At 34.7% G+C, this 13,392-nt stretch overlaps 1 protein-coding gene across 1 annotated transcript; it reads left to right on the top strand.

The window, feature by feature from the left end:
- The first annotated feature begins 70 nt into the window (after positions 1-70).
- On the top strand, positions 71-12,914 carry ufd1l (ubiquitin recognition factor in ER associated degradation 1). Its single transcript, XM_056464119.1, has 12 exons — positions 71-197; positions 1,860-1,992; positions 2,077-2,109; positions 2,198-2,319; positions 2,900-3,030; positions 5,738-5,810; positions 5,898-5,966; positions 7,108-7,176; positions 7,674-7,721; positions 7,823-7,911; positions 8,000-8,081; positions 12,571-12,914. The coding sequence occupies exons 1-12, from the start codon at positions 195-197 to the stop codon at positions 12,643-12,645; spliced, it is 927 nt and encodes a 308-aa protein (XP_056320094.1). The 5' UTR covers positions 71-194; the 3' UTR covers positions 12,646-12,914.
- The last annotated feature ends 478 nt before the right edge of the window (positions 12,915-13,392 follow it).

Raw genomic sequence — 13,392 nt, 5'->3', positions numbered from 1 at the left:
CGTAAAAAGCATGAAGAAGCCGCAGCTTGAAAAAGAGACGCGATTGGATAATGCTTTGTTGTTTTGTTGCGTCACATCCTGCCTGCAGCGCACTTCCCACTGAAAATAAAACTACTGTTTGTTATTGAGTTGTCATCATCAGTATTACTCGACTCATTGCTGTATTTCTGCTGTCAGGCAGATAAACAACTAACATGGTGAGTAATCAATTTTAAACTACCTTTACATTTGCATTTCAGCATTCGGTCTTCCATTGTTTGCTACAGTCAAAACAGGCTAGCTAATGCTAAGCTAAAAAGCAGTGGAAAGCTGCACTGTCACTGTGGCAGAAATCATCAAATTGTTTGTGCTATTGAAATGTAAGAAAGTTTATTCCAAATCGATTTTTGTTGTAATCCAGCAATTAAAACAATAATAGTAGAACTAAAGAAATTAAAGTTACTCTTAGTTATTTGTTTATTAAATCTAGTCTGACATATTTAGACTATAGACATTAAAAGGCTTCGTGTTACCTCAAGACGTTTTAATTACTTAAAACGCCACAAATATATTGTATATTGACTTATTCTTTTATATATTTTAGTAAAGTAGAAATCAGAATAAGCATATTTCATGTTTACATCAGTTTATGTTTCACTGAATGTCATTTCAATCATATTTTGACGCTATTTTCTAAAATGGTACTTGATAGACATGCAGTTAAAATGCTTTATGTATACAAAATAGCCTTTGTACATTCCTTTCAGTAGGCATCAAACCTCTCACAGAGTCACACAGGCAACTGCTAATGGTGACTGTCTAGTGCCAAAGTGTAAGACCTCATTTGGTCAATCTGTCTTCTCTGTAAAGTGAGCCAACCTGTGGAATGACTTACCTGTTAGCTTAAAATCAGAAACTAATCTAAATATTTTTAGTAGTGTTCTTAAAAAGTGGTTAAAAACAAAATAGCAGTGTTTGCACAAATAGTCTACTGTTAGTTTGTTGGATCATGTCGCCTTTGCTTTTGCTCCAGTAATTTTCTGTAAAGAATTATAATGTAATTATAAAGTAAAGAATAAAGATAATTTAATTATAATAATTATTAACATATATAATTATAATAATATATAATAATATAATTATAAAGAATTATAAAGTTCCATTTTGTCAATTTTTTTAAGTCTTCCGTGGACAGGTGTTGAGAATTAGCAAGTTTGAGCAAATTAGCAAAACTTGTTGTCCAGTGTAATTGTGATGTTCATGTCAAATAAATAAATAAATACATTTAATTTGATGCATATATTCCTTATTTTGACCTATATATATATATATAGTTGAGGGCAAAATTATTAGCCCTCCTGTACAATATTTATATTTCAAATATTTCTCAAGTGATGTTTAATGGAGGAAGGAAATGTTTTCAGTATTTCCAACAATATATTTCTTTTGGAGAAACTCTTATTTGTTTTATTTTGGGTAGAATGAAAGCGGTTTTTACCATTTTAAGGTTAATATTATTAGCCCTCCTAAGCAATATTTTTTTTCAACTGGCTACAAAGCCAACCATTGCTATACAATGACTTCCCTAAATACCCTAACTTGCCTAATTAACCTAGTTAACCCTTTAAATTTAAGCTGAATATATCTAGTATTGTGAAAAATATCTAGTCAAATATTATTTACTGTCATCATGGCAAAGATAAAATAAATCAGTTATTGGAAATTAGTTATTAAAACTATTATGTTTAGAAAACTTGGGGAAAAATGTAAAACAATTCAAATTTAGCAGGAGGGCTTATAATTCTGACTGTATGTATACATTTGAAGTGATTCACGTTTGTGTTTTGATTGTTATTAATGTCCATTTTCGTCCTCATCAGTTCTCCTTCAACATGTTTGAGCCCCATGTGGGCCGAGTTTTCCAGAACCGTTTCTCCACGCAGTACCGCTGTTATTCAGTCTCCATGCTGGCGGGACCCAACGACCGCTCAGACGTTGAGAAAGGAGGAAAGAGTATGTGATGACCCATAACTCTCTATAATAGTTTTGTTTCATAAACCCCATGTTTCACTGAACTAATGCATGTTGTATTTGCAGTTATTATGCCCCCGTCTGCTCTGGACCAGCTGAGTAAGTGACATGCATTGAAATAAAGGTAAAAAACATCCACTATTGTCATGTCCTGTGTATTGATTTCATATGTGGCTTGTGTTTTTAGGCAGACTGAACATCACATACCCCATGCTGTTCAAACTCACCAACAAGAATTCGGACAGGATGACGCACTGTGGTGTTCTGGAGTTTGTGGCAGATGAAGGCTTCTGTTACCTCCCACACTGGGTATAAACTATACACACTGTTACCGGATCCTGCTTTTGATGCATTTGGGTTTAGTTAACGCCAAGTAATCGTAATCTCGCTTCATCTTTCACACTGCTAATTATTTACAGGTTAATGATTAATGTTACGTATTCATTCACTAATGTTTCACAATGTACATTCCTAAATTCAATCCAATTAAATTAAATCCTAGGTTAATTTGCTCGCTAATTTGCTTATTAATTAAAATCATTACAACAATAACAAAACAGCCTGTAATGATTAATACATTAACAACACATTTTAAAATGAATTAAAAACACAGAGCCCATAGAAACAGGTGACATTTTGAAAAAATTAACCTTAATCCACAACTTTGTTTTACAACAACTGAACAGAAAAAGAAGGCCAAAGTTGCATATTATAAGTGAATATGAGGCACATCAGTGTACTGTATAAAGCAATGCTTCCAAGTTCTTTTATCTGAGGTTAATAGTGAATGTTTGCTTAAATCAGAAATGACCTGGTGTGTAAACAAAACCAAAAAAATCCCACTTATTTTTCAGGATTCAATGTGCATCTTATTTTATTCTGTTTCCAGATGATGCAGAACCTGTTGTTGGAAGAGGGCGGTTTGGTGCAAGTGGAAAGTGTCAATCTCATGGTTGCCACATACTCCAAATTCCAGCCACAGAGTCCAGACTTCCTGGATATCACAAATCCTAAAGCTGTGTATGCTCGTAAAACACACAGATAGAGTTAAAGACAAAATTATTAGCCTGTAAAATTAATTATTTTTCCCCAAGTGATGTTTAATGATGTTTAATTTCCTATTATATTTTTCTTTGGGCAAAAATCTTATTTCTTTTAGTTTTAGTTTTGAGACAAACAAAAAAGATTACAAAACAAACTACTGTCGTACAATTTATTGCTTAATTAACCTAAATTGCACTTTAAAGAGCCTCTATTATGCATTATAAAAGGTCATATTTTGGTTTTAGGGGGTCTCCAACAACAGGCTGATATGCATGCAAGGTCAAAAAACACTTTCATTGTCCTTTAATATGCATTTATTTTTACCTAATTATCCCAGCGACTCCCATATGATTCGTTCAGTGATTCATTTGTTCCCAAACCCATCCTTAGCATGATGCTAATCTGCCCTGATTGGTCTGATGACATAGTCTGTTGCGATTGGTCGGCTGGGTTCAGCACGAGACGAAGAGAAATGCCCACCACAGCTTATCAACATCGTTGAAGTAGTCAAAGTGCAGAGTGTATGTGTGAGCCCAGTGCACGAGTGCATTAAAGCAATGCAGTTTAACACCAGCATATTACTCTATTCTTAACCATAGGTAAAAACAGCAACACACATTCAGGATTAATCCACACAGTGTAAAAAATTCAACTATTTTGTATCTTGACCACCGCATGCATGTGTGTAGGAACAGCTGATGGTGGCCATACCTATGACAAATGGCAGAGGATCGCAAGCTGACAAGTGCATTTAAATCCGCAAAGAAAGCAGCATGCGTTGCGTTTGCAATGTAGCTGTAAATGCGATATGTCAGTATTAAGAGTTAACCAGATACAATATTAGCCACGTGGAGGGATTGCAAGTAACAAAACAGAATTCAATACAAATTTTGCAAGCTACAGAAAACAAGGAGACAACCATTTTAATCGCACTTACTTACGCTTGTGAAATGGAGGTAGAAACTGGTCCATGAACTGTGTACTGACAAAGTCCCATACATCAGTGGTTCCCAAACTGGGGGTCGCGACCCCTGCGGGGGTCGCAGAATAATTTCAAGGGGTCGCGAGAGTTATTTAAAAATTGTGTAATTTTCAGTGATTATAATAAATATTTTTCAGTATTACAAGTGAAAGCTAATATTTTCAGATTTTTAAAAAGATATTACTGATTCATAAAGTATTTAGGACACATTCGGGCAGAATGCATCTTTGTACTTGGAACGCAGCGCTCAGGAACAGTTTAAAACTGTTGTCATGTCAACTTGCCGCAGTAAACAAAGCCTTCAACGCTTGCCCCGCCTTCGCGCTCTTCTTATTGGCCCACTGCTCTAAGAACTGAACACGAATGATTGGTTAAAATCAGCTGTCAATCACCCAGTCAACGCCTCCTGTCTTCAGATGACAGGAGCTACAACCGCGAAAATGTAAAGCGCTGAAGACGAGAGAATGAAAACAACACTGACAGATTTTGTCTTAGAAACACCTAAAGCTACAAATATTGGCACATCTGATTACTGATCATGTGCTGAATGTTAATCCACCAGCTATACTTATTGAAGAGTGGATAAAAGACCTCCATTGGCTTCAAGTCTGCTATGAAAATAACTAGCATTCACTGTAAAGTCTGTGGGATATCTTTTGGGATATCCGTCCGTGTATCTTTTGGTCAAAATGTCTTTTCTTGTGATAACGGGATTTCATTAAGACATATTTTCCTCACGCATGCATATTTATTTTTTTGCTTGTTAGTTTTGATTAGTGTTGATTTCAAATGCAATAAATCTGTTTATAAAACTTGTAGTAACAGTGCGATAATTGGTGGGAGCCACTAAATTTTGGCTGGTGCACCTACATTTTTAAAGTTAGAAGCACCAGTGTTACCAAGCAAAAATGTTAATTTCGAGCCCTGTAATCTATAGTAAATATAGTTAAAATATTGTGAACAGCTTAAAAAAAAGCTATTTTTATTGTTTGTATATGCTTTGGTAGTGGGGGGTCGCGAGTTCTTGACGATCTTACAATGGGGGTCGCGGGTTTAAAAGTTTGAGAACCACTGCCATACATCAAAAGTCTTTTCTGATCCTTCCTTTAACAAACGGCCAACGAATCCTCCATTGCTGGGTAGGTTATTGCATGAATCACCAGAACGTTCACTCATTAATGTTCACTCATCTTCAGTCATGATCAGTCCCACACACTTTGCTAGTGTTTAAAGGTAAAGGCGCGTTCACCTTTTACCAGATCCGGCGCTTCATTTTTGGCATTTGTTTTGTGTCTACGTCGATACCAACAGGCAAACGTTATTAAAAACCTCTATAAATTTAAACAAGGTGCACTTTCAGATTTAAACCTCAGCTGGATGTTTTCATTCACTCATGGAAGGTAATTTTCAAAAACCCATAATAGGGGCTCTTTAAGCTGCATACTAGTATATTGCAAAATAACTAATAAAATATTATGTACAGTCTTCACAGCAAAGACTAAAGAAATGAGTTAATTCATAAAAATAATGTTGAAAAATGTGTTGAAAAACATTAAACCACACTTGGCAAATATTTGAAAAAAAAAATCATAAGAGGGCTAATCATTTTGTCTTCAAATGTATATAAATATATATTTTTTATTAGTTTTTTTAATCACTACAGCTAAAATTTTAGACTGAAAGCGTTTTATTTTCTTTTAGATTAGAGAATGCTTTGAGGAATTTTGCCTGTTTGACTACAGGAGATGTGATCGCCATCAATTATAATGAAAAGGTGATTATTTTTTTATGTCTGATATTCAGTATAATGATCAATTTAATAAAAACCATGATGTGCTAACCAGATATACTTGTCTTCCAGATCTATGAGTTGCGTGTCATGGAGACAAAACCAGACAAGGCTGTGTCCATCATCGAGTGCGATATGAATGTAGGAATGCTTATTTAATGCAATATTCATTCTGTTTCCACTGCAGCATGACTTTATATTCTATACTGGACATTATTTCTGTTATGTGACAAGACTTTTGTCTAAGCAAAGTCAGACCTTACTGTCCTAATTAAATAGTTAAGAATCAAGGCATGATCATTTTATTTTGGTAATAAGCGTAATTGCCTTTCATATAAGCCACTTCTGGTACCAAATGATCAACTAGAAGTCAAGTTATTATTTGTTGTTCCTAAAACTTGGATAGCCGACAAGACTTTTGTCCGGTAGTATAGATATCCTAAAATGAGTAATACTGATACTAACATCGAAAAAATGCTTAATTTCATGGGACCTTTTAAGAATTAAATATCAAATCTTTTTAGCAAGCATGCATTCATTTGGTCAAAAGTGAAAGTAAATACATTTTATGATACAAAGGATTTCTTTAAAATAAACTCTGTTCTTTTGAACTTTGTATTTATCAAAGAATACTGGAAAAAATATTGTTTCGACAAAAAAAATGAAGCAGCATAACTGTACATTGAGACTAATAAAAAATTGAGAAAATTTGAATGAAGATTCACAAGACATAAAATTCAGCTTTGCATCACATGAATTAATTACATTTTAAAACATTTGCACACAGAATATGATTTAACAATATTACTTTTTTATTAATAATATATTTATAATTAAATAAAGGCAACATTGGTGAGTATAAGAGACCAGAAAAACAGTTTTTTTGAAAGCTACACTGTAAAAACATCGGTAAATTAGCAGTTTTCTGTATTTTGTGATTCATGTTTTTATTTTTCCGTTTATGTATGCTTTTGAATTGCATTATGGGTCCTTGATCTTTCTTCCAACAACTTTTAACCTTGAAAAAAGTTTAGAAAAAGTGACTTTGAACATGTTTATAAGTATAAAGTGATATATTGTCTGGGTTGTTGTAAATTATATTTTCTTAAACTACTAAAATGTCACTATGTTAAACTGTAGAGTTGAATTTTCATCATCAAAAGTCGACAGAGCAGAGATCAACATCCCATAATGCAATTCACAACCTTAAATAAACAGAAAACACTTGTGAATCAGTGAGCTTCTTACTGTACCTGTGTATTTCTCTATTTTTGTCTATCAGGTGGACTTTGATGCTCCTCTTGGTTACAAAGAACCAGAGAGACACATGCAGCATCCAGAAGAACCAGCAGTATGTCAAGAAGCAATATGTTTCATCACAATATATACTGTATGACCCTGGACGACAAAAGCAGACATTAGGGCCAATTTTTTGAGATGCATCATTTGAGAGCTGAATAAATAAGCTTTGCATTTATCTATGGTTTGTTAGGTCAATATTTGACTGGGATACAACTTTTGGAAAATCTGGAACCTGAGGGTTAAAACAATCTAAATGTGTAAAGTTGTCCAAATTAAGTTTTTAGCAATACATAATACTAATCAAAAATTAGGTTTTGATATATTTAAACAATTTCTTCATAAAAGATGATCTTTACTTAATAATCTAATGATTTTTGGCAACTAATAAAAATCGATCATTTTAACTCTGTGCTTTTTGGCTATTTCGCAAAATATGTCCATTCAACATACATAAGACATGATGGTTTTGTGCTCTTGGGTCACATATCTCAGTACTATTATTTCCATGTGTTGTTCTGGATGCTTATGTTTGTCATTCTGATGTAGGAAGAAGAAACGGATCCTAGTAACTATGACATGGACCTCGGTTTCAGAGTAAATCACTTCTGCCATCTCGGATTTTATCTTAATAAACTGTTATTAAGGCTTGTTCGCTCCCTAATATTGTTGTCTTTCTGTTTTGTTTTTCTCCACAGGCCTTTACAGGATCTGGGAATCGTCTAGACGGGAAGAAGAAAGGCATTGAGCCCAGTCCAGCACCCCTCGATCCCAGTGATATCAAACGGTACGTCAGTCTAAGCTGATGACTGCTTCTCATTCAGAATAAGCTAAAGTTTAAGATTAATAATTTCATTTTTGTTTACTTCATACAGAGGAATTCCTAACTATGAGTTCAAAATTGGGAGGATCACCTTCATCCGTAACGCCAGACAACAGCCCCGCAAAACAGACTTGGTGAGTGCAATGTAAAACCCGATAAGTTAACTCAAACCATTTAAGTTTTGAAACCAAATGGTTTGAGTACTGTAAACGTGTATATATATATATATATATATATATATATATATATATATATATATATATCAAATGCAGTGCATCTGGAAAGTATCCATAGCGCTTCACTTTTTCCACATTTTTTATGTTACAGCCTTATTCCAAAATTGATTAAATTCATTTATTTCCTCAAAATTCTGCACACAATACCTTATAATGACAATGTGACAAAAGATTTGTTGAAATTGTGGCAAATTTATTCAAAATAAAAAGCTGAAAAATCACATGTACATCAATATTTACAGCCTTTGCCATGAAACTCTAAATTGAGCTCAGGTACATTCTGTTTCCACTGATCATACTTGAGATGTTTCTGCAGCTTCATTGGAGTTCACCTGTGGTAAATTTAGTTGATTGGACATGATTTGAAAAGGTATACACCTGTCTATATAAGGTCCCAGGGTTAACAGTGCAAAGCACAAACCAAGCATGAAGACAAAGGAATTGTCTGTAGACCTCAGAGACAGGATTGTCTCGAGGCACAAGGCTGGGGAAGGTTACAGAAACATTTCTGCTGCTCTGAAAGTTCCAATGAGCACAGTGGCCTCCATCATCCGTAAGTGGAAGATGTTTGGAACCACCAGGACTCTTCCTAGAGCTGGCCAGCCATCTAAGCTGAGTGATCGGGGGAGAAAGGCCATAGTCAAGGAGCTGATTAATAACCTGATGGTCACTCTGTCTGAGCTCGAGCGTTCTTCTGTGGAGAGAGAAGAACCTTACAGAAGGACAACCATCTGTGCAGCAATCCACCAATCAGGCCTGTATGGTAGAGTGACCAGACGGGAGCCGATCTCCGCCTGGAGTTTGCCAAAAAGCATCTAAAGGACTCTCAGACCATAAGAAACTAAATTCTCTGGTCTGATGAGACTAAAATTGAACACTTTGGAGTGAATGCCAGGCGTTACATTTGGAGAAAACCAGGCACCGCTCATCACCAGGCTAATACCATCCCTACAGTGAAGCATGGTGGTGGCAGCATCATGCTGTGGGGAACTGGAAGACTAGTCAGGATTTAGGGAAAGATAAATGCAGCAATGTACAGAGACATCCTGAATGAAAACCTGCTTCTGAGTGCTCTTGACCTGGGGTTAACGGTTCCTCTTCCAGCAGGACAATGACCCAAAGCAAACCGCCAAAATATCAATAGAGTGGCTTCACAACAACTCTGTGAATGTCTTTGAGGGCCCAGCCAGAACCCATACATAAATCCTATTGAACATCTCTGGAGAGATCTGAAAATGTCTGTACACCGTCGCTTCCCATCCAATCTGATAGAGCTTGAGAGGTACTGCAAAGAGGAATGGGCAAACATTCCCAAAGACAGGTGTGCCAAGCTTGTGGCATCATATTCAAAAAGACTTGAGGCTGTAATTGCTGCCAAAGGTGCATCAACAAAGTATTGAGCAAAGGCTGTGAATACTGATGTACATGTCATTTTTCAGGGTTTTTATTTTTTATAAATTTGCAACAATTTCAAAAACTCTTTTTTCACCTTGTCATTATGGGGGATTGTGTGCAGAATTTTGAGGAAATAAAATGAATTTAATCCATTTTGGAATAAGGCTGTAACAAACAAATGTGGAAAAAGTGAAGCGCTATGAATACTTTCCAGATGCACTGTACAGTCAAATGGTTTGGTATTGATTTTAGCATAAGAGTCAACCCACGAAAACAGAATGTAATTATTCATAACTCATTCGGTTTGAGTCCTGCTCAATATAATCAGTTTGAGTTACCATAACTCTTTTTAATTAAGTCAAAGTAACTTTTTTTCAAGAAAATTAAGTTAAACTAACTTAGTTGATTAAGCGATTTTTCACAGTTTTAGAGTGTGATTTAAAATTAAACCGCTGAATTTATTAAACCGCTGAAATTATTTAAACGAAATGTTCTTTACACAAATAAATTTTTCAATCAAATGATCTTGTAGGGCTGCTGAACAATATATATTTTCAGCATCAAAATTGCAATGTTTGCATCCACAATAGTCACAGTGCAGGATGTGCTTTTATAGTTAGTCAAATACTTTTGTCTAAAGCAACTTATAAATTAAGAAGCAATGTTGAGTCAGAATTATAGTCAACTATTTTGTTTACCTATAATAGAGTGCACATGTTTTTAACTATACCATTTAGGCACAAGAAATGATTACGTTTGTAGATTTAACACAGAATAATTGTATTAAATTACATATGATGAAGATTAAGGGTGGCGCAGTGGGTAGTGCTGTCACCTCACAGCAAGAAGATCGCTGGTTTGAGCCTCGGCTGGGTCAGTTGGCACTTCTGTGTGGAGTTTGCATGTTCTCCTGGGATTCCTCCGGGTGCTCCGGTTTCCCTCACAGTTCAAACACATGCGCTATAGGGGAATTGAATAAACTAAATTGACTATAGTGTATGAGTGTGTGTGTGAATAAGTATGTATGGGTGTTTACCAGTGATGGGTTGCAGCTGGAAGGGCATCCGCTGTGTAAAACATATGCTGGATAAGTTGGTGATTCATTCCGCAGTGGCAACCCCAGATTAATATGAATGATGATGATTATATAGTGTTATTTTACATCTGATTACATTTCTTCGCCTAAATACTGTTTAACAAACCACGGTGTATTTCATATTAGTGCTGGCATCCAAAATAAAAGGTAGTTTTGACATAATATAGTGAATTATATATATTTATGTGTATGTGATATATACACACACACACACACACACACATACTGTACATAAAACAACTCTACACAAAATGTTTTGTTATATAGATATTTCAATTCACATATAATTTGTATCGTATACATATCATCTAAATATAAATAAACATTTTCTCAAAATATATGCATGCATGTGTGTATTATTATATACATAAATATACACAGTACACAAATATTATGTCAAAACAGACTTTTGTTTCAGATGTGAGTAGTCTTTGCCCAGGACTAATTCATTTATGTTTGCTCTAATGTATTTATTTATGCTTGTAGTTTGTTTATTATATTGTATGTAGATCACCCCAGTCAATCTAAAATGGTGAATTCTTTAAGTAAGTTCTTAAGAGCTTTAAGGTAAGTCCTCTGCTGAAATTGCAATAATATGATAGAAAAACTATATATCCCAATGTCAGATTTTCCAATGAAGGTTATCCTTATTAAAATGCAACTCACACTGATATTGAGAATGTCTTTACTATTATATTACTGAAGTATATTAAGTCTTATAGTGGTCTAACACATCACAAATCTCACAGTTCTGATCACTGATCTTTTTAGTAACGGATCGGACCATTTTTCAGATCAGCCAAAAAGGGGAGGAGACTAATGTAATTTGCTTTCCATTTATACAAATACAGCACTGCAAGACACTTTTGGTTTTACCGAACAGAACTTAGAAGCTGTAATTTTATTAAAAATAAAATGCAGAAATAATCAGCTGAGTAAAAATAAGTTGTAAAATGTTCAGCACTGTTACTTCTACTGTTCCTGATAATGTTAAATGTAGAAATCTAACATTATATTTGGTACAACCCATGTTTATTTTAGTCTCATTTTCAGTAAATGACTCAGTTATTCACTCATAAAACTTTCATTGCTAGATGTGTCATTTTTGAAGAGTTATTCAGTGGCATATTTTTGATGGCTGGTGGTTAAATAACAATTGCTTCCTACAACTTTCATTTTTGAGTGTCAAATTAAATGCATATGACGGTGATTTTAATCTTTACCATAAACATCCGTGGTTTTATCTAAACTATAAACTGTTCTCCCAGTACTTCTGTGTTATTTGACTGTTTGTAACTTCTTAACTAACTCAAAAGACTAAAGACTGAATCTCTTTCTTGATTTTCGCATGTGTCAAACACAGATTTGAATGCAGCGATTCGAAGGATTAATAAACATGCAAATCACCATCGTTTATAATTTGTTGCATGGGTGTTGAGATCCAGATCTTATATTGATTAATTGTGCAGCTGAATTACACTGAATGCATTAATGTAGGCTAAACATGTAGTGACAGAAAACACCTTTAATAACCTAAGAAACCCACCGCATCCCAAATAACCCATTACAACTTCTTCTGTCATCATCATATTTTATAGGAAAGCCTAAATGCTTTCATACACGTGGTTTGAATGACATGAGAGGCGGTTTCTCTGCGATTGTTACAAATTTAGGATTTAGGATCTACCTGTAAAAAAAAAAAAAAAAAGTATGAATCCACAGGTCATGTGCTTTCAGAACTGTGGGTTGTGATCCGTATGAATCACAGATCAACCATGAGCCGTTATACCCCTAATATCTTATGAATATGGAAATAAAAAATGCTCTTGTTTATCTTTCTGCAGAGTGATTCAGTAATTCCTGGTGTTTTACAACATTGTCTTTGTGTGTCTCCAGGATGAAACGGTCAGTAACTTCATCGCATTCTCTGGGGAAGGACAGTCCCTTCGCAAAAAAGGCAGAAAGCCCTGAATAAACACACAGTTAAATCGGACACATCAGCTAGCGTTTGGTTACTTGTGTCGTTTCTGAACTTCCTTCTCCCAACACGGACAGTTATTTGATGACCTCTGCTTGGATTTCCATAAGGACCTCACTGATCTTCTTCTATACTGGTTTACAAATGGTTTGGCCCTCTTTTTCATACATTAGCACACACAAACCAGTGACCAAACATTTGTTTTGAACAATAATATGGATACAACTTCAAATAATTTAAATAAAGATTTCCCTGCAGTTTACCATACTTGCTTTTTTATTTACTCAGGGATGAGTTCTTGTCATCAAGCTCCTGTTTTATACATATCAATATCTGATTGTAGTACTGAACTTATTTCCCTTGAAGAATTTAATAATTTTATCAAAGATATGAAGTTAGTGAAGGTTTTGTTTATATTAAAGGGATAGTTCACCCCCATTAAGAGGTTGCGAACCTTCGTTTCTTTAATTGTATTTATGACAGTTTGTGTTCATTGAACAGTAAGAATGATTAATAACTCCATATGAAACACTAGGGCTGCTCGATTATGGGGGAAAAATCATAATCCCGATTATTTTAGTCATAATTGTAATCATGATTATTCAAAATGATCACAGTCGAAGTCAAAAATGATTCGCTTTCCTGTGAATGTTTTTTATAAATATTTCCTAAATGATGTTTAACAGATTCAGGAATTTTTCACAGTATTTCCTATAATATTTTTTCTTCTGGAGAAAGGC

Source organism: Danio aesculapii, chromosome 8 (assembly GCF_903798145.1).
Source record: "Danio aesculapii chromosome 8, fDanAes4.1, whole genome shotgun sequence".
In the NCBI taxonomy this organism is placed as follows: domain Eukaryota; kingdom Metazoa; phylum Chordata; class Actinopteri; order Cypriniformes; family Danionidae; genus Danio; species Danio aesculapii.
Note: the sequence above shows the minus strand (reverse complement) of the source record. Positions and strands in the feature narration are given on the sequence as shown.